Source organism: Oryzias latipes, chromosome 17, assembly GCF_053564925.1.
Source record: "Oryzias latipes strain Hd-rR chromosome 17, Olatipes_Hd-rR_3.1".
Taxonomy (NCBI): Eukaryota; Metazoa; Chordata; class Actinopteri; order Beloniformes; family Adrianichthyidae; genus Oryzias; species Oryzias latipes.
In genome coordinates, this window is record NC_136253.1 from 8,319,028 (window position 1) to 8,343,740 (window position 24,713).

Here is a 24,713-nt window from a genome sequence, read left to right on the forward strand (position 1 = left end):
GCTTCTGCACCAAGGATTCCCCATGCGTTTCACTGGAGCCAAATATCCTGGAATATCTTTAAAATTCAAGGATTTGAAGGACCAAAAGTCATAGCTTGAAAGAGCTGAACATTTGAATAGCTGAATGGTTAAAATAGCTGAAAAATTGTTGGAGTTAAGCAGCAAAAACTGGTGGAATATAGTAGAATAAAGAGAGAAACAGGAAAACCAATTCTACAGCTGAAGATGGTTTAAAGTGAGCGAATTCCTATTTTCATTTAGAGGGAAATCCTCCAGCAGAGGGCGCTGTTTGTGCAGCTACGTGTGGCTGATGGTTGCTGCTACAACACGTTTTTAGGTGTGTTAAGCATTATCCCGTGTGCTATCTTATGGGGTCCAAAGATAGCACAAGGGTTATGTGGGAGAACTTGCACAATTGGTGGCTGACTGAATACTTTTTTGCCCCACTGTAAATGTTTCTTTCATTCTTTTGTGTAGTGTACTTTGAGGATGATAAACCTCTTTTTTAGTTGGCTTACTATTTAACATCAGGTTGTGTATTTGAACATGTGACCAGAGTCTGCACATTGTTTCCAGTGCGGAAATGGTTCAATTCTTCAACTCTAAAAGTCTTTTCACATTTGTGAGAAAGAAAAGTGGTGGGATTGGATTGTTGTTAAAGTCTGAGTGTGTTTAATCCGCAGTCTGGAGCTTTGCAACATTTAGTGAGTCCTGAGGCTTTAGGTAAAAGAGCAACAATAGACATGCAGAAGCAACCAGGAAAATGCAGCAGCCTCTCTTTCATTCCTGGAAACTGTTCAACTTTGGAGAGTAACTGCATGCTGGCACCTGTCTGCTGTCAAAGGACGGAGAAAATGCACAGAAAGAAGACGTCTTTATCCAGATTCCACATTCAATTCTCAATTTTTGGCCTAGACTGCAGAGTCCATCAGTGAGTTGAGCCAAAAAGTTTCTCAGAAAAATCTGAGAGAAGGAAAACATGCAAACACCTGCAAGAAAAATAAATCCTGAGGGCAGCATTGACTGAAGACAGCCAGTCACAGGAAAAGGAAGCCTTTTGCTTTAACCCTTGTGCTATCTGAGATGACCCCCCCCCTTACATTGACGTGTTCTCCCTCCCATGACAAAGGTGGATAAATGTGGAAAGATTTCATGTAATCCATGGACACCAGTGAAGATCACAAATCATTGAAGAAAAAAGGTTCAGAGCACTGTCTAGTGGGTCTAGATGACCCAACTCCCAATGTTAAAGTGCCTAGGATAGCACAAGGGTTACACACCCACGTCAAAAAAAATACTGTTTTTAGTTTTAACATGCTCTTTTTGCATTTTTTCTAATGGAGGACATGAAGAAAAATAAACTTAAAACCTCATATCTGAGTATTTTATTCAAATTTCTGTGACAAAAAATGCAGTTGGGAAAAGCCTGCAGCAGTGATGTGGCTGCTCCCTGCTCCTCCTTTGTAATATTCAGAGTAGGACAACCAAAATAAAAACACACACTGGAATAAATAAAGGAATTTATTTAGAGATGTCCAAGAGGTAAATGCACCACCAGCTGCACAGGAGAGTAACCAAGATGGACATCCCACTGGAAAAGGAACACACGGGAATGTCTCGTCAGCCAAGATACTCCCACAGCATCCAGAGACTTGAGGTACTCAGGGCAGACTTAGTCCTTGCCAATGAAATGATCATTGACTACCTCAGTGACCTCAGCTTGGGTGATAGACAGCCTCACCCCAAAGTCCTCATTCTCTGCGTCCTCGAGAGGAGGCGTTTCAGCAGGACTGAGGTGATCCTCCAAGTATTCCTTCCACCACCCGACAATGTCCCCAGTCAAAGTCAACAGCTCCCCACCTGCACTAAAACGGTGCCTGAAAAGAACTGCTTTACCCTCCTGAGGCGCCGGACGTTTTGTCAGAATCTCTTCAAGGCCAACCGATAGTCCTTCTCCATGGCCTCGCCGAACTCCTTCCAGGACCGAGTTTTTGCCTCTGCAACGGTCCGGGCTGCAGCTCCCTTAAGGCCCGTACACACCGGGACGAATATTCGCCAGCCGCTTGCCAGTGTTTTTCAACACGTTTTTTGTGTTCACACCCAGGCCATTTTCGCTGACGATGAGCCGAGTGAACATGCAATTTCATTCCCTGACATTAGATGGCGCTTAATGTAAAACAGAAATACTCCTGTACACAAGGTGGCGCTGCGCAACTTTACGCTTCTTAAAGTCGCTTTTCACTCAGAAGAAGAGAGCAAGTATTTACGCGCTTGTCAGAATCAAACAACGAAAACATGAATATTTCAAGCATCAGTAGCTCTAGCTCCAGTTCCAGCGATGAAGAAATTATAGTTCTGTTAAAATGATGAAAGACGCCGGAAAAGACGCCGATTTTGGGTACATCCCATAGTTACGAGAAGAGAAGAAGATGGGGAGTTTTATCGACTGGTAAAAGGGCTGAAAATGTATCATGAGCGTTTCGGGGATATTTTAGAATGTCCGTCATTTCTTTGCGGCAGTGGAGATGCTACTTGGCGTCTATCTTCTTCGCCGTGACGTATGTGTGCTCAGAAAGGCAGTTTGTGTGTTTGAGCGCCCCCAAGTTGTGTTTTACTGTAACTTCAGAAGCTCCAGACACGTGTGCAAAAGTGCCATTCTCATTGGTCGTATAGTTTTTGACGCAGCGCGTCAAACCAAAAAAACGAACCCGAGGCGTTTTTTCAAAAAGAGACGCTTTTACGAGTGGCGTTTTTTCGCGTAGGTGTGCACACTCACATTGGTGCCCTTTGTTTAGTCACGAGGCGTTAAACGTCAGCGAATATCGCGCGCCAAATTCGTCCCGGTGTGTACGGGCCTTTAGACTGCCGGTACCTGTCGGCTGCCTCTGGAGTCCCACAAGGCAGCCAGGTCTCCCCCGAAGGTGAAGGGACATGACCCTCTCGCCCATCGGGGTGAATTCAAACACTTGGCAGCTGAGATGGGGGCTCGTGAGTAAGCCCACACCAGCCCACCGCCTCTCACCACGAGCATCTCCAGAGTGGTAGAGAGTCCCACCCCTCTCTAAGGACTGAGTTTCAGAGCCCAGGCTATGTGTGGAGGTGAGCGCGACTATATCTAGACGGTATCTCTCTTTCACCTCTTGCACAAGCTCAAGCTACTTTCCTCCCAGAGAGGTGACGTTCCATGTCCCAAAAACCAAGTTCCATGACCTGGGTTTGGGCCGGCAAGGCACCTGCCTTTGACTGCCATCAGATACACATTTCACCCGCCCCTTTTGAGGTCTCCTACGGGGGGCGGGCCCATGGGAGAGTGATCCCACGTTGTTCTTTCGGGCTGGGCCCGACCGGGCCCGTCGGGAAAGCTCCGGTCAGCAGGCGCTTGCCTGCGAGCCCCAACCCCAGACCTGAGGGAGACCCTGCCATGGGCTTAAGCCCCAAACAGCTTAGCTCCTGGGATCACTCCAGCTCTCAAACTCCTCCACCACGTTAAGGTGGCGGTTCACAGAGGAGCAAAAACTCAGAGGCAGAAAAGACAGATGGAAACACCAAGAGGAGAAACTGAATCTTATTAACCCTTGTACTATCCTAGGCACTTTACCATTGGGAGTTGGGTCATCTAGACCCACTAGACAGTGCTCTGAACCTTTTTCTTCAATGATTTGTGATCTTCACTGGTGTCCATGGATTACATGAAATATTTCCACCTTTATCCACCTTTGTCATGGTAGGGAGAACACATCAATGTAAGGGTGGGGTCATCTAAGATAGCACAAGGGTGAACCTGGGACAAAAAAACAGGTGAACAAAAACTGTGAAGCACAACCAACTGGCAGAGAGTGTGGGGACCCCAAAGTTGCCCTGGATAATGGTTTCTATGTGGGGTAGGAATAGTACACAAAAAACAATACAATCATCAGTTATTATTATTATAGTTATTGCATCACCATGTACAGTGACAATAAAAGGATTCTGATTTTGATTCTTCTCTGCTGTCCTTCTTGACACCAGGCCATCTTCCAAAAGTCTTGGCCTCACTGTGATGCAGATGCGCTCACACCTGCCTGCTGCCGTTCATGAGCAGCTCTGCACTGGTGGACCTCTGATCCCGCAGCTTAATCTACTTTAGGAGACCATCCTGGCACTTGCTGGACTTTCTTGGATGCCTTGAAGCCTTCGTAACCCCTTGTGCTATCTTAGATGACCCCACCCTAACATTGACGTGTTCTTCCTACCATGATAAAGGTGGATAAAGGTGGAAAGATTTCATGTAATCCATGGACACCAGTGAAGATCACAAATCATTGAAGAAAGAAGGTTCAGCACACTGTCTAGTGGGTCTAGATGACCCGACTCCCAATGTTAAAGTGCCTAGGATAACATAAGGGTTACCTGTTGATTCACAGCGCCTTGCCAAGGTAGTCACCCCCCTTGAACTTTTCAATCTTTTGCCATATTTCAGGCTGCAAACATGAAGATATAAAACTGTGATTTTTTGTAAAGAATCAACAACAAGTGGGACACAATCATGAAGTGGAACATATTTATTGGATTTCAAACTTGTTTAACAAATAAAAAACAGAAATGTTGGGCGTACAAAATGATTCAGCCCCTTTCCATGTTAAACATAAAACTAATTGTTGCATTCGTTTTCTTTGCAAAGATGTGCACAAATGTATTCATTTGTGCACATCTTTGTCTTCATGAATATGTTTCTTATTGTCAGATTCCTTATCAAATATTTCCACCAGTGACAAATTCTAATCAGTCTTTACGTGCTTCCAGAGATCGCTCAGTTTGAAAGTATTTGACTTTAAGTTGTTGGCTGCAGATTTTTTGTCTCTAGTCTGGTTTTGGATCTGCATGTCTAAGAATTCCACTCAGCTACAATAATTTAATACTGGATGGCATGATTTTAACGTTCTTCTTCCTCTTGGTCCCTTTGTGAAAATCTTTTAAAGTGCAGATTGTTGTTGCTTATTGCAGTGTTACTGGAACACACAGAACCTTGAAGAAAGCAGCACACAGATGACATCAGGACCTGGGGTAGTTGGTATCTTCTTCGAGCAAGTTCTCACAAAGAAACCATAAAGTTAATAACTATTTAAAGCTCAGCAGACACTCTTTCTGTCTGTAGGGTTCAAAGAGGCATTGGTCCAAATCTTCAGAAGTTTAGCTTCAAGTTTTATATTGTTGCACATCAAAAGTAGTTGAAAACAATTCTTCTGGATCAGTTTCCATGATGAGGAAAATGCAAAGGAGATATTTTAACTCTGTCTCTGTTTGATAGAGAGGAGCTTAGTTTTAAGGTGGAAATGTAGCTAATATTGCTTGGATTAATTTTTTTCATTTCATGTCTTTATTTTTGCTTGCAGGTTGAATTTCTTTATCTGTTTCAGTAAGGGATGATGACTGACAACGTGCGGTCCCAGCATAGCCGCTGGTGAGGTTCCAGCTGCTCTGCTTTCAGTAGACGAGTTTAACGGCATGTCTCATTTCAATTTAGTACATTATACTTGATAGAAGAGGCCCGGTGGCACTGCGGTGGCACTGCGGTGGCACTGCGGTGGCACTGCGGTGGCGCTGCATGACAGAGGCCTTGCAGTAGCTACAAAAGAGAGCTTTACAAGAACAAAAGTTATGGCATACAAAACAAACAATTGCAAACAAGAAAGAAGTAAAACAGAATAAAAATTCCCACAGACAATACTGAGATCAAAAAAGTTTAACAAAGACTGTTTTACATTGAGTATCTTGCAGGGGTCCAGAAAAGGAGGTTAGTTTGATGGGGAGGCTTCAGACACTTAACATTGGAGCAAGTGGTTTCAGGAAATCCGGTTTGATAACTGTGAAATACCCCAGAGTCCTTTTAGAGGCAAATAAGGAGCAACGATTGGCTCAGGGGAGACTTGAACCAGCAGTTCTCAGGCTCGCCGCACACATATGGGTCATTCAAATCTCAAATGCAGCTCTGGAGAAGTCATTCAGCAGTCACATCGGTCTCATTTGCTAGAAGTTCCCACATCCCTTAAGTGTGTGTTGGATTTATTTACAGCTTCTGCTTTTACCATCCATGACCTCCGCATCCTTTGTTGGTCTCCGGTGGATTTGAAACTGTTTTGATGACAGCAGGGCTCCTGAACCGTGTTCACATTGTTTCAGGAGCTTCAGTTCTCACATTTCTAAAAACACGTTTTCGTTATGACCTTTGAAACATTGTGGAAAGTTGTGAGAGGATTCAATAGAATAAAGTTTGACTTTCCTCGTTGTTTCCTGTTGAATTTGGATTCAGTCCCATCCTAGAGCTGATGGAACTAAGGCTGATGACAAATGTACCAGTAACTTCTGTGACACTCAAAAGTGTACCGTCTCTTGGCTATGACTCACTTTTCCACAAGGATTCACCTCCTGTTACTGTGCAGAATTTGATCATTCACCCGCCAGCATTACCTTGACAGTTTAAGACATTTAATAAGAGAATATCAGAAACCTGTAGACAAAATATTCATCCTGAGGATGACCTCTGACAGAACAGTGATGTTAGCTTAGCATATAACAAATGGAGGCCCAGACAAGCCGGTTTTGTACTATTTTGTGTAGAAAAGCCAGCGTATGGCTGTACGTAACCTCATCCTGTCAAAGCTCTGTAACAACTTGTAGGATACATTTGTTTGTATTTTTGTCAGGGAGTTGTGTAACCCTGAATTTCCTGTCTTGAAGAAAAATGTCTAAACGTGTCCAGAAGGCAGAGCGACACCCCAGCCCTGAAGTTATTTCATTTAACTCAGTTTTTTCACTGAGATTCATCATGTTTGCAGTTTCAAAGACTAAATATACAAACAGAGTTAAAAATACTCTATGGGTGGATTCAGACTGGACACATTAGGTTCTTGAAGTCTGAATACATCCATGTGGACTCTGGTCCGGGACCAGGAACCGCTCTCTGACCCGTCTCTGGATGTGGTCTCGGTTTGTTTCCAATGGGACTGAGCTTCTGTTCTCTGTCTGAATACACTCCGTCCTTGGAACGGAACAACTGGACCAAAATGGCCACCGTAGCAACGTAAACAGAGTAGGAATGTAGAAACTGATGAGCCGCGGACAAATGTGAAAGAACTATTGTCATGGTATCAAAGAGAGAAAAAGTCAGGGGCTTCCAGTGAAATTAAGGAATAGATTAGCAAAGCAAAGATGAGACTTGACGAGGCGGGAGAGCGGATTTTGAGCGCTGAGGAGAGCCTGCAATCAATGTAAGAAGTGATGGAGGAGCTGGTGAAACTAGTCTTAGCTAGAAACACAACAATCTTACCAGGAAGGAAGGGCCAGACGGAATAACATCAAAATCTACTCTGTGGCGGATAAGAACCCTTGTGCTATCTTGGATGACCCCACCCTTACATTGATGTGTTCTCCCTACCATGACAAAGGTGGATAAAGGTGGAAAGATTTCATGTAATCCATGGACACCAGTGAAGATCACAAATCATTGTAGAAAAAAGGTTCAGAGCACTGTCTAGTGGGTCTAGATCAGTGTTTTTCAACCTTTTCTGAGCCACGGCACACTTTAACCTTAAAAAAAATCCCGCGGCACACCAGCATCCAAAAAAAAAAAAAAAAGAGAAACTCATAGTCTGTATTGATCTACAGTCCCTCCACAATCTCACATGCATTTTTGAGAAAATTGTGTCAGAAATAGCTGGAAACTGCAGCTGTTTTTTTTCTAAAAAATGCAATAAAAGTTAAGTTAGAATATTTAAAAACAGTTTGATGTGTGTTCGTTGTTTCAAGACGTTTAACAACAGATCTCCTTGTGCGCTGTCAATCTCACAACCCAATGCATCATGGGAGATGTAGTGCATAAAACGGCCGGCGGAGATCGCTTTTCGGAGCTTCATTGTTTTGTTCACTTGTTCCACGGTCTGATACCGGATTCTGTGGAAAGCTACACCGCTAAAGACGAGCTTTAGCTGGTATTTTTGTTAGAACTGAGCGACTTTACGAGCTAAATCGGGACAAGGAAGTGAAGACTTTAACCATTTCTGATTGGTCAGACTGATGACATGTGATTAAGCTCCCCAAGAATGAAAAAAAATAAAATAAATAAAAAATTAAAAAATAAAAAAATAAAAAAAAAGCTCCCCAAGAATGATTGGTGGAGACAGTTCTGAAAATGTATTTTACATCTTTTATATTCCTAACTACTCAGTGTTTTATCAGGGCCTGTTTGGATGAACACTGAATGACTGTTTGGATGAACACTCCTGGAGATGGTTAATGTTTTTAGATCAGTTAATGAGGACAATTTCCCACGGCACACTTGACCATCTCCCATGGCACACTAGTGTGCCGCGGCACACTGGTTGAAAAACACTGGTCTAGATGACTCGACTCCCAATGTTAAAGTGCCTAGGATAGCACAAGGGTTACATAAATAAATAAATCCCCATCAATGATACACTTTGTCGAAGAGCTGCTCAAACAAAATCTGTCACTAGCGGAAGCCAGAAACCTCCAGAGCGAATGAGCTTACCGAGCCTTGGGTCCGGTACCAGGAGAAGGGGGTCCGCCAAGATCCATTGTGGTAATGTTCCAAAGTTACAGAATAAAAGAGGAGATTCTACGAACAGGGTGGCAGAAGAAAGGATTCATCTGGAAAGATGTGCATTTTGATAACGATTATGCACCGAGCGTGCGTAAAAGAAGAAAAGAATATTCAGAAGCAAAAGAAGGTTTTGAAAGCAAAAGGGATCCGATTTCAGACCCCCTTCCCTGCCAAACATCGAGTTTTCTCACGGGATCGAACTCGTGCAACGAGAGAGATGGCAGAAGAAGGATTACCGGTGACCTGGTGACCCTGCTCAAGAGACAGAGACGCCGACAAGGAGGATCATCATACAAGGACAGGCTTCAGTTCAGACGGAAGACATGAATAAAGACTAAAAAACAGTGACTACAGCAGCGCAGATAAGTGCACACATGCTATATTTGGCATGTGTGCACTTATCTTCAAGGATAGACATGATTAAAATGGTTATCCTGCTTTGCCTCATATATATCTTTTACAGATGCTACCATTGAAATAAAAGATCAGCAATTCATTGAATGGGACAAGATGATTTCCTGTTACATTTGGAAGGGTAAGAGACCCAGAATATGATACAAAGTAATGCAGCTATCAAAGGAGAAAGAGGGTATGCCATTACCAACCCATAAGGATTATTATTATGCAGCTCAAATACGACCACTTGAAGGTCTCTGCCATCCACAATTTAGGGCAAGATGGAAGGAAATAGAAGAGGAATTACACACAGAACCTCCCATCCAAACTAAGATAGCAGATAGAAAATTGACAATTAACCCATGGCAAAAAAATCACTAAAAACATGGCGGAAAACAGTTAAACACATTTTTCTTAGTTTTCAAAGACTTCATCTTTGATTAAGACAAAAGAAAAACTAATAAAACTTCAACATGTTCACTTTTGTGTAGCTACAGAAAACATAAATATAATGTCAGACTTTTTGTGTAAATTTTATCAAACATGTGATCAGACAATTGTTCAAAAATTATAGTTGCTTTTGTACCAATAATAAAAATAAAATAAATCACTATTTAGAAAGAATATATTTGTTTTTTGTGAGGTTACATCAAACTGCATGTTAATAAACTGGAGTAAAAAACAACTACCAGGGTAAAATTTCAAATAATTTAGTTGAAAAGTATTACATAAAACTAACTTAACTTTTATTACATCTGTTAGAAAAAACAGCTGCAACTTCCAGCTTTTTCTGCCACAATTATCACAAAAATGCACGTGAGATTGCGGAGGGGCTGTACATCAATACAGACTATGAGTACAAATTGTATTCTAAAAAAAAGGTCCAACTGTTTGTTTGAACGTTTATTTTAACACAGCTGGAAACCTTCTGACATGTTTTCTGTGTCTGGTGACGCGGCACGCCCCCTACAGGCGCTGCTGTAATATCATCAAAGCTGCATTATAGTTCCTGATGAATTTTTCTGAAACAACGACATCACACCACAACCATGAGACACAGACACTCACGGGGTTGCCGGAGCCTATCCCGGCCACTTGGGCGTAGGCCTATACCCTGGACTGGTCGCCAGTCTGTCGCAGGGTGGAATATCCTCAATCACACATCCATTCACTCACACCTATGGACAATTTAGAGTTGCCAATCAACCTTGTAGCATGTTTTTGGACAGTGGGAGGAAGCCAAAGATCCCGGAGAAAACCCACGCATGCGGGGAGAACATGCAAACTCCACACAGAAAGGTCCCCCATTGATGTTGTGTTTTTCATGTCCCCCAGCCGGGACTTGAACCAGGGGCCTTCTTGCTGTGAGGCAAGAGCGCTAACCACTGCGCCACCGTGCAGCCCTCTCACTGAAATGTGGTGGGATGAATGCAGAGTCATTCAAACAACTTTAGACGTCGTTTCTCACTGTTTTCCTGACAATCTATACGTCAGAAACATTTATCAGAACCTTCTTAGCCGTCGTCTCTTCATCACTGCAGCTGCTAGCATCCTCGTCTCCTCAGTAACCGCCGTGCAGCATGAACCGCCGTACCAAAATAAAAAGTGATGAACCTGACGTTGATGCAAAGTTCAAAACTTGTGAGCAAACTCTAAAGTTTGAATCAGTGAACTATCCTGACAAGGAGTTCCATTATTCTTTCTCTTGTTGCTTTACCCCACCCTCATAATTCCTGGCCAATGGCTGAAGGGATTTTTGTTCACATGGTTTTGTTTACAGGCTTTCGTCCAGAACAGGAAAGTCCCCTTGACAGCAGTCTGAATACAAACCAAACACAAGGTTCCGGACTCAATGCAGATCAAACAGTTTTCAGTCTGAATACACCCTCAATGATTTTCAACAACCAGCATAGACTCACAGTCTGTGCACACTTACCTGTACATTGTATACGTTTGTGTGTCGTGACAGCTGCCACACTCATTCAGTCTATAAATTCCTAGAGGAATGCAAGCCACGTCTGAGGATTACAGACGCATCACTTGGCTTTTGCTTTTCCCTGACAGGCATAGATCATGCCGTTCCTGTCTGTGCACGTTGAGGTTAGCAGGCGATGCAAAATGGAGGACAGAGACGCAGAACTGTGTGCATCAAAGAATAAAAGAAGACAACATCTGCATGTATAAAACAAGTGTGTTTGTGCAGCTGCACAAACAGAGCTGAACCGCAGGGATACAACAGTCTGTCTTACACAACAAGTGTTACATCATGAGCTGCTTCACCGAGTCAGGATGGGAATTTAGGCCCTTTAATAGCACAATGGAGAAACATTGGAAAACTCAAACTCTTATCCGTTTGCAGTTCTTTTTGCATTTGATCAATGTCTGTCATTTTCCTGAAATTGGCTTTGCTAGGCATGCAGACCCCCACAGACACGTGCAAACCAACAAGTGGGCCTCCTGGAGAAGTGCAAGTCCTGCTGTGGCCTTCTGCCTTAGACTCCGACTAACAAAGCCTCCACCGCCCCCGCCAGGCACCAGTAGACCCCGACCCCAACACCACGGCAGGTGGACAAGGAGCTGCGACGCCCAGGTGCCCCGCCCCCAAAGGCATGAAGTTAACATTGGGAGACCCGAGTGACTGAATTCTTTCCAAGTTACTTGAACTCTAAGGTTTTTTTGTCACTACAATGCCATCTGATGACATCACAGCAGATTTCTTTCCGAGGGTTTTGGGCTTCGGCCTCTTCAAGCTTCAACTTCATTCTCAGAGTTTTCGTTTTCCTTGCTGCAGCTTCCAAAGACAACAGTGGGCAGCATCATTACAGGTCAGATCTGGAAAAGCAGTCTGACCGGATGAAGTCGTCTGAAGCCGTAGAATCGGTCACCATATGGTTGCTTCCTCCTCTGAAGACACCAATCCACACCAGAATTTACACATAAAAAACATAATTGACTGTATTTCTGAAAGCAGAGGATGAAAATTCTGCAACTCTGACCACCTCCCTGCCTGTGTTCTCATCTATTCATATATTCTTTCTCATGTCAGCACAAGAAAAGCTCACATTTGTGATAAAATGTGCTTCAGGCACTACATAAAATCTGTTCATCACATCAGCTGGACTCTTTTTGTAGAGTTGAAGGGTTTGGTTTTCTTATCAAAAGAATGTCTTCAATCTAAATCACTGTAACTTATTAAGAAAAGTAAGAAAAATGTTAACAAATCTTCAGAAAAATATATCAAAGGTGAAACTGTGAAGTATTTTATGGAGGCAAAGAATTTTAGAAAATAACACAAAACACGGCCTTTGAGTTTGGCTGTGAAGTTTGCTGGGTTGTGTTGACCTCAGTTGGGGCAAAGCTTCGATTCCCGGGACCAGCCGCATCCCTGGTGCCGTTAAAGAGCCTGCAAGCTCCTCAACATAACCAAACAAGCTACTCGCCTGCCAATTCATTTCCTGACACAAAAATGAAATGAATCCATAAACTTTCTGATTGTAAATGCAGACCGAAGCCCCATTTGACCAGGGAACATCAGCATGACTAATCAGTTTACATGCCAGGCCAAACAGTGGATCCAAGAAAAGACAGAAATATGTAGGGAAATGTGAATCTAATCAGAACTGATAAACACGCCTGTAAAATCTGTGAAGAAATCCACAAAAATGCCATTTCAAGCCCAAAATGGAAAATAGCGCCAAGTTTCCATGAGAAGATCACAGTTTCGAAAGCTTCCAGCACCTGCTCTTCCCACCATCCTCTGGTTCATGGCTAAATCTGGATTCCCAGATGCTCCTAGAGCGGAATGCGGGTGAAATGTCACCGTCCCGGAGACCAATGGGAAGTTTAACGAGCAGATGTTCTGAGGTGCAGATCCAGCGCTGGTGCGCAGCAAAGGATCCAAAGGAAGCAGATTCCCGCGAGCCTTCAACATCCGGAGGGAGGAAAGACTCAGCTGTCAGTTTGCTTCCAGCCAATCCTTGTTCAGGATTTGAAGATCTGAGCTGCAGTTGTTTTACATCTCATTAAAGGAGCTAATTTTGGCCCATGGGGAGAATGTCAGTGAGTGACGGCTGTCAATCATCACAAAACCTCTGCTCTCGCTTTTTCAGGATCAAATCTTTTCTGGAGCTGCTGTTTGACACCATTTTTGCTCAAATCAACAAAAACCCAACATGTAGAGATGATTTGGCTTCAAACTCTTCTATGCGAGGGATGGATAGAATCACACACTCAGACACTAGGGGGCGCTGCAATAACACCCCCAAGGTAGTCCACTTGCCCTTGCAAAGAAACTGTAGATCTGTGTAGAAAATCAATGTGACAAAACTGTTTGATATGAGTTCCACCGGACCGGACAGGACGACCTGGCAAGTTTGACACCCCCCCCCCCCCCTGAAAAAGGCCCAACATGTTTTCTCCTCTGAGGTTGTTTGGTGACTCTCAATAGTCCCTGAGGAGAGGATGAAAGCGGACTGATGGTCCAGGGTGGGCCAAGCCGATAGCCGGGGCAGAGATGGCCGGCTCCCAAGACCCGCACTGAGCCCACCAAGAGGGTGCTACCAGATGAACGGGACAGGAACAACATTCATTTCCTAAAGTAGAGACAGTACAGGCTGTCTGTGGTCTGTCTGCTGCCTTTCACCCATTTTTTGGGGCTGCGAGCAGGACGGGGCAAACCCCGTCTTTCCTTCATCCGGGAGAACTGAACGGCCTCAAAAATTTCTCTGGGGGAGTAACTTTGCTGTTGCTGCTCTGGGTTGGTGGGTTGAGTTGATGTCTCAGTTTCTGACTTGGGGGTCCTTTGACCAAATTTGGTGGGTCCACTGCAAACAGTAATCTTCAGACAGTTAGAAGCCCCTTGTTTAAGAAAATTGTCTTATTTCCTGTTTGCAACTAAAATAATCATATCAAAGTCTTTCAATAGAAAATAATCTCAGTTTAAGACATGTCCTAGGCTACGTTCACACTGCAGGGCTTAATGCTCAATTCCGATTTTTTGAAAATATCCGATTTTTTTTGCAAGGCCGTTCACATTTCCAATTAAAGGCCTGTTCACACCGGGACGAATTTCGCCGGCGATTTTCGCCGACGTTTAACGCTTCGTGACTATACAAAGGGCACCAATGAGAGTGTGCACACCGACGCGAAAAAACGCCACGCGCCAAAACGCCTCGGGTTCGTTTTTTTTTTTCGACGCGTCGCGTCGAAATCTACTCGACCAATGAGAATGGCGCTTTTGCACACGTGTCTGGAGCTTCTGAAGTTACAGTAAAACACAACTTGGGGGCGCTCAAACACAAAACTGCCTTGCTGAGCACACATACCAGCGAAGAAGATAGACGCCAAGTAGCGTCTACACTGCCGCGAAGCAATAATGACGGACATTCTAAAATATCCCCGAACCAAGTACCAGTTGGAACAACTGATGCTTGAAATATTCATGTTTTCTTTGTTTGATTCTGACAAGCGCGTAAATACTTGCTCTCTTCTTCTGAGTGAAAAGCGACTTTAAGAATCGTAAAGTTGCGCAGCGCCACCTTGTGTACAGGAGTATTTCTGTTTACATTAAGCGCCATCTAATGTCAGGGAATGAAATTGCATGTTCGCTCGGCTCACCGTCAGCGAAAATCGCCTGGGTGTGAACACAAAAAACGTGGCGAAAAACGCTGGCGAATAACGCCTGGCGAATATTCGTCCCGGTGTGTACGGGCCTTAAATCCGAACTTTTGTGATCTCCCGTGTGACCGTGAAATAACCCAGAAGTGACCCGCACACGCAGAAGAGTACTCAACAGTGAACGACGTCACTCTTTGTTTGCGGAAGTAGCTAACGTTAACAATGGATGTCAACAGCAGCGTTGTCAACAGCAAAGCTCTTTTTGCATTACAGTGATCCCTCGCTATAACGCAGTTTACTTTTCACGGTTTCGCTACTTCACGGATTTGCATCGTGCATTGTGTTCTGCATTCTGATTGGCTAAAGTGTCACTCCGCTTCTTCTCTACCTGTGCGTCAATAACATTGCAGTTTAATATGTACACGTATGTAAATCAGCTTGCCAAATTTAAATTACAAACGTGCAAATTCTCTTGCAATTTAGAGTTTCTCTAAAACCCATCGAAAAAAGAGCGACAACAACTGTCTATCACTATGTTCTTCTCCCGAACAAACACAGCTGCACCGCGGGCTTCAAAGGAAGAAAACACTGCAGAGTGGAGTCAGGATGCAGCGGCTCAGTCTGAAGAGCAGTGAAATACACCTGAGTCACTATTTGTCCCACTGTACTTTGTATTTTTTTCATAATCATTTTAAATTTTCTCCCGTTTAATCCAATTACTCGGGTCGCGGTGGGCGGGGCTAATCTCCGCAATTTGAAGTCTTCTGTTCACATTGATGATTAAAATTATTATGTGACAGAACAGAAGTTATTTGTTTAAAAAAACGTTTCTAAAGTACTTTGATTTGTGAAAGAAATGCTTGAGCCTGTAAAATGGTTTGATCTTTCTTTTCAATGTATAATAGAGTAATTAATTGTATAATAATTGTAAAAAAAAAAAAGGATTCTACTTCACGGATTTTGCCTATCACGGGTTCTTTTTGGAACGGAACCCCCGCGAAAAACAAGGGTTTACTGTATTACATATATTTTCAACAATCTTCTCATTTTAAGAAGGCATTGGAGCCAGGATCGCCTGTACTCACTGTTGTGGAATGGGGATGTGTATGTGCTGGAGCCACGCACGCGTGTGTGTGTGTGTAAGAGACAAGAAAGAGCGCGTGCAGCGAGGTAGAGAATGAGGGGGGCAGTGTGGGCGCGCATTCATGTTGTGTGTTATGGAGGAAGGAGAATGGTAATAAAAGTAGGCTTCCCCAGAATAACTGCTATTGACTCTTTATTAACCTGCTCTGAAGAATCAAAGGGTCCGAACGGGGAAGTGAACCCCGGAGGAGGATCCGCCTTGGGTTCAATGCAGAATTATGACTTTGTGGCGTATCAATGACGTACGGGTCGGAAACATGTGGCCTGGCCGTTCAGACGCAGGTCGCATTTCAAAAGTGTCGGACACGTATCGCATTCAGGACCACATACCCAAGTGGCCTGGGTCGCATTTGAAAAGATCGGATTCGTTCAGACTGTCATGAAAAGATCAGATACAGGTCGCATGGGGGAAAAAATTGGGTCGTTTCAGCCTGCAGTGTGAACATCGTGACTACAACTCATTTTTATCATTGACCCTTGTGCTATCCTCGGCACTTTACCATTGGGAGTTGGGTCATCTAGACCCACTAAACAGTGCTCTGAACCTTGTTTCTTCAATGATTTGTGATCTTCACTGGTGTCCATGGATTACATGAAATCTTTCCACCTTTATCCACCTTTGTCATGGTAGGGAGAACACGTCAATGGAAGGGTGGGGTCATAGGATAGCACAAGGGTTACAAATGTCATTCAATATCATTTCTCTTTCCCCATTGGGGAGTTTTATGCTTGTTTGAGGAAAATCTGCCATTTATTTCCAAGGGGCATGTTTTTTGGGGGGGGTCTCAGCAGGTATGTGGTCTTAGAATGAACACAACTTATGTTGTTAGTTTTGTTTATTATTTTATTCTTTATTTTCCTCCCAGAGTTTGTTTTTCTGCCGTCTTGTGTCTCCCCATGTTTCCCGGAGTGCAGCCCCCCCTCCCATCTGGTCTGGAGATTAAAAAGTAGAACTTTGAAAAAAGACTTGTGATCTAAACATACTCACCTCAGGCGTCCGAGGATTTCATAACCCCTTCAGCAGTGAAGCTCTGCTTTTCTCTGTTCGCTCAGACAAAACATGTTAAAACACGAGTCGAGCTGAAAGAAGAACGCGTACATCCAAGAAGAAAAGGTCGGCATCTGGGTCAAAGAAGGAAAGGATCCATAAATGAGAGGAAAGGGGCAGAGACCAACGCTCAGCAAGAGGTGGCCTAAAAAACGGGACGAATAACAACCGCAAGAGGAAAATCACTAAATTGTTTATCCCTTGTGCTATCCTATGGGGTCAAGATGAACATTGACGTGTTCTCCCTACCATGACCAAGGTGGATAAAGGTGGAGAGGATGTCATGTAATCCATGGATAACAGTGAAGATCACAAATCATTGCAGAGAAAAAAGGTTCAGCGCACTGTCTAGTGGGTCCAGATGACCCAACTCCCAACGTTAAAGTGCCTAGGATAGCACAAAGGTTAAGGGGCTTCCCAGTCGCAAACAGTGGTGCCAACCTTCCACCAGAGGCAAGGTGGGGTTCAGTGCTGCCCAAGGACACTTCGACACATGCACACAGACACACACACACATATACACACACACACACAAACACACACATACACACACAGTCACACAAACACACACACAAACAAACACACACCCACCCACACAAACACACACACACACACACAAACACATACAAACATATACACACACACAAACACACACACTCATACAAACACACACACAAACAAACATGCACACACCCAAACACACACACACACACACAAACATACACACACACACACACACTCACACAAACACACACACAAACAAACACATGCAAACACACACACACCCACACACACTCACACAAACACACACACAAACACACAAACGCACATACAAACACACAAACAAACACACAAACGCACATACAAACACACAAACACACACACAAACGCACATACAAACACACAAACAAACACACACAAATCAGTCTGATTTCAAATCAGACTAATTTAATTTGATTTGATTAATTAAACAGGAAAAGACTAAACCCAATCTGGTCTGACTCGGTTTTAAAACTGTTTAATTGTGTTTTGAGCCTTTAGTTCAGATAAATATTTGTTTGTACTATCATGGTATATTGTTTTTCATGTATTTATACACATAACCCCCCCATATATATCTAAATATATGAAAAATAAAATCATACCATGATTGTACAAATCAACCTTTCTCTGAATTAAAGGCTCAAAACACGATAAAACAGTTGTTTTCACTTGAAAATTGATGGAGACTTTTTATATTTGTAACTTGTACATCTTCACAAAACAGGGTGGAATTTGAACCACGAACTCATTGCAGAAAGAACCCTGATCCATAGATATAAATGTCTTCATAATCTGGTTAAAGACGGTTGACTAAGCATTAGAACGTCTTCTCTTTGGTTTCCAGCAGCTCAGGTTCAGATGAATGTGGCGATAAGAGGATCATGTTTGTGTTGGATCCTGTCGTCCCAGCCTCAGACGTGGATGGCTGACGGAGGGTGGAGGAGGAACAGAAACCTGAGAGCGCACGCACCCCTCCCTGTGCTTGGCCGGCCAATGGCAGGCAGCCTTCAGCTCACAGCAGGACTGTGCGAGCGTTTAATAGCAGAGCTGCGCTCCTTCAGCCCGAGCCGAGCAATCAGAGCCGCCACAGGAAGACCGAGCTGCACGAGTCAGACGACAGAGGCGGACGTTGGGTCTGAGCATCAGAATGAAGACCTCTCTGGGAACTCTGACTCTCTGCATGGTGGCTCTCATGGCCACAGGTTTCCCATTTGAGAGGAAAGGAGCCTCAGGTGGAGCCGCCAAGGAGAAGCGTGTTCAGTATGCAGCATGGGATGACGTGAATGTCATCGCCCACGGCCTGCTGCAGCTGGGCCAAGGGCTGAAGGAGCACGTGGACAAAACCAAAGTCCAGATGAGGGACATCTTCGCCAAACTCAAAGTCTTCAACCGTACCATGAGTGAGCTGGGAAAGGAGAGCCAAAGGCTGAGAGAGGAGGAGGAGGTGCTGAGGGCTCGAGCCCAGGGGCTGGAGGACCGAGAGGGACAGCTGCTGAACGTCACGGCCGAGCTGAGGGAAAAGGCGGAGGAGATACAGCAGGAGAGGAGGACCATGAGCGAGAGGATGAGCCGCCTCGAGGAGAGAGTGGACAGCATGCTGCAGGGGGCCGCAGCATCGCCCGACATGAGCGCCGGCGCACGCAACAACAGCCATGACGGCAGCATCCAGGTGACCACGACACTCCCCCTGTCTGAGCATCGCTCCTGATGGTCGGAGGAGAGCAGAAAAAGACAGATCAGTCTGCAGGGTTTTTTGTCCCCTTTAGGATTGATTTGATGAGTTCACTCAAGTCCTGCTGCACATGTTTAAATGATGTCGCTAATCAGTGATAATTATGGAGGTCAAAGGTTTTATAGGAAGTCTGAATGCAGGTGGAGGGAGACCAACTGAAACGTTCTCCTCGGGGTTTCAGTTGGTCTCCCTCCACGAGAAGAACAAACAGAACTTCGGAGGAAGCACCAAAGACCAAACTAAGACATCTGGACGCAGCTGAAGTTCTCCTCAGCTGCGTCATCCAGAATCTGCAGGAGCTAGAGTCAAAGGAACGTGTGAAACCTTCTTGAATCAGAACGTCGAGAATGAAAAATCCCAGTCTGTCAGAGAGTTACGCAACAGCAGTCAGAGGAACGGGGCCAGGAACGTCCCTCTCCAAAGTGTCGGCAGGTTCTTGTGCTGTGCTTCTGTCACTCACACTCGTCCTTTGCTTCAGGACATGGTGGAGTCTCAGAGCCGACGCATCAACGACCTGATGGAGCGAGTCCGGCTGCAGCAGGACAAGCTGGACAAACAGAACGTGAGGATCCGGACACTGCAGAGTCAAGTCAGTACGCAGGCTTCAACACACACCGCTGCTTTCGCGTTTGTTTCGTTTCCATGGCAACCCGGCTTTCATCCCTCTCAGATCCAGCAGCCCAGACAGAGGTCTTCCTTTCCAGGGAGGAGCAGCACCGAGGACCCCCTCCAGGGCGGCGCTGCAGAGCAGCAAGACACTCCAGTCGGTGAGTACAGGAGCAGCCGTGTGAAAGATCTCCTCCTGACACTAATGCAGGTTGACTGGACACAATCTGATGCCAAATGTGGCGAGCCATCTGCCGGGTGTGGCCATAAAGAAGCTTAAATCACTCACAGTTAAAATCACAGCTTTGGGACTCGCTCAGCGTGACGCCAGAAACGGCAACAGGCGGACTTTTAGGGCGCCGCTTACCTTAATGAGAGGATGATCTGGACTCCTCCTCCAGTCCAAAGCAACAGTCAGATAATGAACCACCATCAGTGTGTGGTCAGTTTGTAAAGTAGAAAAGACAAACTGAAATCATGAATTTGGGCCAAACTCGATCAAATGTTTGGGATTCGGTCCTTCCAGTTGCTCTTCTGTGGCGTTTTGCAAACAAACCTACTTTGAAACGGGCATTTTCCAAAGACTTCATGGAATTGAGATCCCAAATGTTAAGAGATGAGGCTCCATGAAGGGCTAATATTGTATGGGAAGCCCCCACCACCCCGCCACCCCCGCCTCCTCCGACCAGCCAGGACCACTGTCAAAAGCCGCCTTTCATCCACTGAACTGGAACCAAACCAAGTGGGGGAAAGTTGAGACTCTTCTCACCTCGACCTGCGATTTATTCTCATGTCTGTCCTGGGACACGTCACAGAACCGGGGTGGGGGGTCCCGGTCCTGGACTCCCTTACCTTCAAGATTAAACGGGGGGGAAATTTTACGACCACCACTGACGGCGAGGAGGCCCGAACCGTCAGGGGGGGGTCCTGAACGGACTCCCTCTCCTCAGGGAGGAGGTTTGCACAGACAGCAAGGAGTAAACTGAGCAGACCCCCCACCCCCACAGACCCATCCTCCCCACAACAGGACGTGTTGGAGGATTCAGAGGAAGTGCTCTGCTGATGAAGGAATCCAGTAACCTGAGAGGCGGCGCCGTGCCTGCTCCCATTCCCCGAGCTCCCCCCGCTCAGGACACCCCCATCCCCCCCAGCATTATGCAGACACTCCTCATGCACGCCGCAGCCATGCGCACCAACGCCACGAGCTGGCAGCTGTGCACGTGAGGGGAGGTGCGGTGCGACCACCCCTCCCGCAGAAGCGGGTGGAGGAATGTGAAGGATCCCAGAGAGCAACTCAGTAGTTTGGAGGTCAGCAGCCGCAGAGAGCGGCGCTGGGAACTGGGACAAAGGTCGTGTTTTGAACAGGAACAGTGGAGTTCTGTTCACGCTGGGTCAGAGACGGGCCGACACTCCTTCCCTGAAAACCTGCAGGCGGAGAGAGAAAAGCGCAGGTTTCCTTGTAAAAAAAGCTTCTCCGAGTCCTGCGGCCTCGATCTTCATCACTTTGGCAGAAACATTTTCAGGTTTTCAGACTGATATAAAACCCAGCGGGTCACACGCTGGAGTCAAACCCCAATTCCCAAGGTTAACCTGGGATTGAGGGGATCCAGACAGCAGCAGCGTGTACTCATCCGCCCTAAAATGTCTTTCAGGGACGGCAGTCGATTGTCATGACTTGTTCCTACGTGGACAGACAACCAGTGGGGTGTACAGCGTCCAGCCAGCGGGGTCTGAGCCCTTCAGTGTCTTCTGTGAGATGACGGCAGGTGAGGAGCAGCAACACAGCCCTCCCTTTTTTAACACGTCACTTTTCCTGATCCAGCTCTGTTTGGGTCCAGATGGCGGCTGGACGGTCATCCAAAGGCGTCAGGATGGCTCCGTGGACTTTGACCAGCTGTGGGCGGCTTACGAGAAGGGCTTTGGCAGCCTGGAGGGTAAATGTGCTTTAGAGTTGAAAGCACTCTCGCTGTCAGGTGCAGTTAGTCCGGGTCAGATCAGCCCGGGTCTCACTGCACCCACTGAACAGAAGCAGCTCTGGGCCCTGAACACTTTTCTGACCCCTTTTTCTTCTCCTCCAGGAGAGTTCTGGTTGGGTCTCCAAAACATCCACTCGATTGTTCAGGACAACAGCTACGTCCTCAGCATTCAGCTCTCAGACTGGGGGGAGGACTTCGTTTCTGTCCACCTTCCCATTCAACTGGGTGGAAAACAGACCAATTATTCGCTCCTGGTTCAGGAACCTGTGGCAGCCAACAGCCTCCAAAGCTCGCTGGGCTCCGACTCTGCGGCCGCCGGGCTGTCCTTTTCCACCCCAGACCGGGACAATGACCTCAAGGTGGACATCAGCTGTGCCAAACTCCTCTCTGGTTGGTTACAACAGTCCAAACTGTGAAGCTGCCTTTCATGCAGTGTTCTTTAAACTGGTCAGCAGCAGGACTGACATGCTCTGTCTCCACAGGTGGGTGGTGGTTCAGTAACTGTGGACGCTCCAACCTGAACGGTCGGTACTTCCAGAGCCCTCCACCCAAGCAGCGACACCAAAGGAAGCAAGGCATCTTCTGGAAGACCTGGAGAGGGCGCTACTACCCCCTGAAGTCCAGCGTCATGATGATTGCCCCAGCAGCAGTCACCAAGTCGTAAAAGAGTCAAGAGGAAGAGGAAGGAAGAGGCAGACTCTGGTCCTTTCTCCTCTGACCCCCGTCTCAGTGAGGGGACGCTCAGACACAGACAACAAGTAACACAACCCCAAAGATGGTTCTGTCATGGAGATGTTTCCAGTCTACATCCAGCTGGTGGCTGGAGTCAGATAAAAGCAAGTTACCACCGGATGACGAAGGCATTATACACTGGGACCCGGGCGTCAGGTCGCCGAGTCTCTGACCTTCAGGCGCGCAGGTGGAACGGGACGAGGCTGCTCACACAAACGTTTGAAACCCAAAGCTGGTGGGGAAGATTTTTCAGAAGAATGTTATCAATAAAAACAAAATCTACAAAATAAAATAAAAAAGATTCGAGCAAAGTTAAACGACAGCAGATCCAGAAGCAAACACTGCATAAACTGCATTCCAGCCTTCCAAACATCTGCCAGAACATCTGGATCACGCTAAAAGGATTCTTTACTGCTCTTTATCGTCTGGGAAGGTTTTGTTAAATCAAACTGAGTCATATTGACTTTTCTAAACGTAGAGGCATTTTTTTGTACTTTGTGTTTAAAGTGCGTTTTCAGGAATTGTGGTTTGTAGTAATATAATCTCTGTGCTTTTATTGGAGAGTATGTTATTGTAGATGGTCTATTTAAAAATATATATTTTTGTGTTTTTTCTAAAAAGAAAAAGTACATTATTCGGCCACGATGAGCCAGTAAACAGATTTAAACCAGTTTGACTTTGTTTCATTGTTTTCTTTAGGGAATTCTCTGAATATTTGTCGTCCGATTTATTCAAAATCATTTTCTGACTAAATTGACCCATCATCTGCTGTGAAGGCGGACCTCTCCACTTCATGTTTTCCGCACTCAGTTACAGTCATGGATCCTCAGCAGCAGCTACACGTATGACAGGAGTCCCACAGCCTCCCCCGTGGGTTTTAATGGGCATCTTTACCACAGCAGGGTTAACTTTCTATGGAGCACACATTTAGGTTTTTTTCTTTTGTCTTTGGAGTTCATCATTATTTCATTTCCTTCGCACTGCTTGTGATTCTGAACTTCCTGGTTCCTGTGGTTCTTCTTGGTCCACAGGTGGAGCTGGGGGCGGAGCTACTTTATTTCCTGCTTTACTTTTTACTCAGTCAAATCTGCAACTATAGCTACTTATCATGTGGATATGTAGTGTTCTGCTCAGTGACACACAGCTGGACTTCTCTGCAAGGATCCTTCAGAGCAGAATTGATTGAAAAGAAAAAGGTTTTTAAAACCCTGAAAAAAACATTTTCACAGCCTAAACACCAAGTCAACCGAGTCAGCCACACATGCAGCAGATCTGCTGCTGGTAAGAACCTTAGCGGCTCCGGCACATTAGCTGGAAACAACCTTCAGGTGTCGGCTTCAATTCTCCACGTGCCGCTTGTCCCGCAGGCTTACAGGTAATGGGCTTCATCCTCCTTCAGGCACTGACCATCGGCAGGGTCAGGGCCTCCTGCAGCAACACCGTCTGCACACCAACATCAGGCTCAAAGCGCCGCCCGCACCCAACAGACGCGGCTGCTGAGGATCTGGATGCACGAAGGTCATCAAGTTTCTCTGTAGCTTTAGTTTCACACAAACAGGTCCAGGTTTGTACCGTCTGCCCAGAATAATCCCAGTTTCAGGGGCTGACATCTGCTCATCCCTGTTCGCATGAGCTTCAAGCGCAGCTGACATTTTGTGAAGAGCACAACTCCAAAGCAGTTTGAGTTCGGGGGGCTCTGATCATTGGAAAGACTGTGTAGACCTTGACGCCCACAGGCAGCAAATATTTAAGCCACTACTCTGGTGACAAGATTTATGCTTCTGTGCAGCTGCAGGTTTAGCCATGACCGCCTTTTTTTCTTCTGTCCCGTTCAGGGTCACGGTTTCCCCCTGGACGCTCCTCCTCAGGGACATCCACCCTGTTTCTGTGGGAGGAGCCGGAGTGCCGGGGGAAACCCACTCCTGCATCAGGACAGCATGCAAACTCCACACAGAAACTCCTGCTGGGATTTGAACCAGGCATCAACATTGCTAACCACTACTCCACAGCTAGTTCAAAAGATCAACAAAGAGCAATAAAAACACCAAAGTGATGCTGACGTTGTTTAGTTTGAACCCAGATGTCCCTCCCTGAGTGTACGGTACCTCACCGGTTTGTTTTTTAGAGGTCATGCAGGTGTAAACTCACCTGAAAATGAGGTTTGGGTTATGCTAAAACAAACTCTCTACAGCGAGAACCAGGCAGACTCTCCAGACGACCAAAGACAGGCCTGTCAGGGAAAGCTCAGAGCCTTTCAAGGTCACGAAAAAGAGAAACACAAATCAGGCCGTAAAACGTCACATCCGTTACGGCCAGGTAGGA

The 24,713-nt window shown here is 45.7% G+C and overlaps 1 protein-coding gene across 1 annotated transcript; it reads left to right on the forward strand.

Annotated features, from left to right (window-relative positions):
- Positions 1–18,338: 18,338 nt before the first annotated feature.
- Positions 18,339–23,061, forward strand: angptl4 (angiopoietin-like 4). Its single transcript, XM_004078659.5, has 7 exons — positions 18,339–19,014; positions 19,556–19,666; positions 19,748–19,844; positions 21,336–21,449; positions 21,522–21,617; positions 21,762–22,049; positions 22,142–23,061. The coding sequence occupies exons 1-7, from the start codon at positions 18,493–18,495 to the stop codon at positions 22,321–22,323; spliced, it is 1,410 nt and encodes a 469-aa protein (XP_004078707.1). The 5' UTR covers positions 18,339–18,492; the 3' UTR covers positions 22,324–23,061.
- The last annotated feature ends 1,652 nt before the right edge of the window (positions 23,062–24,713 follow it).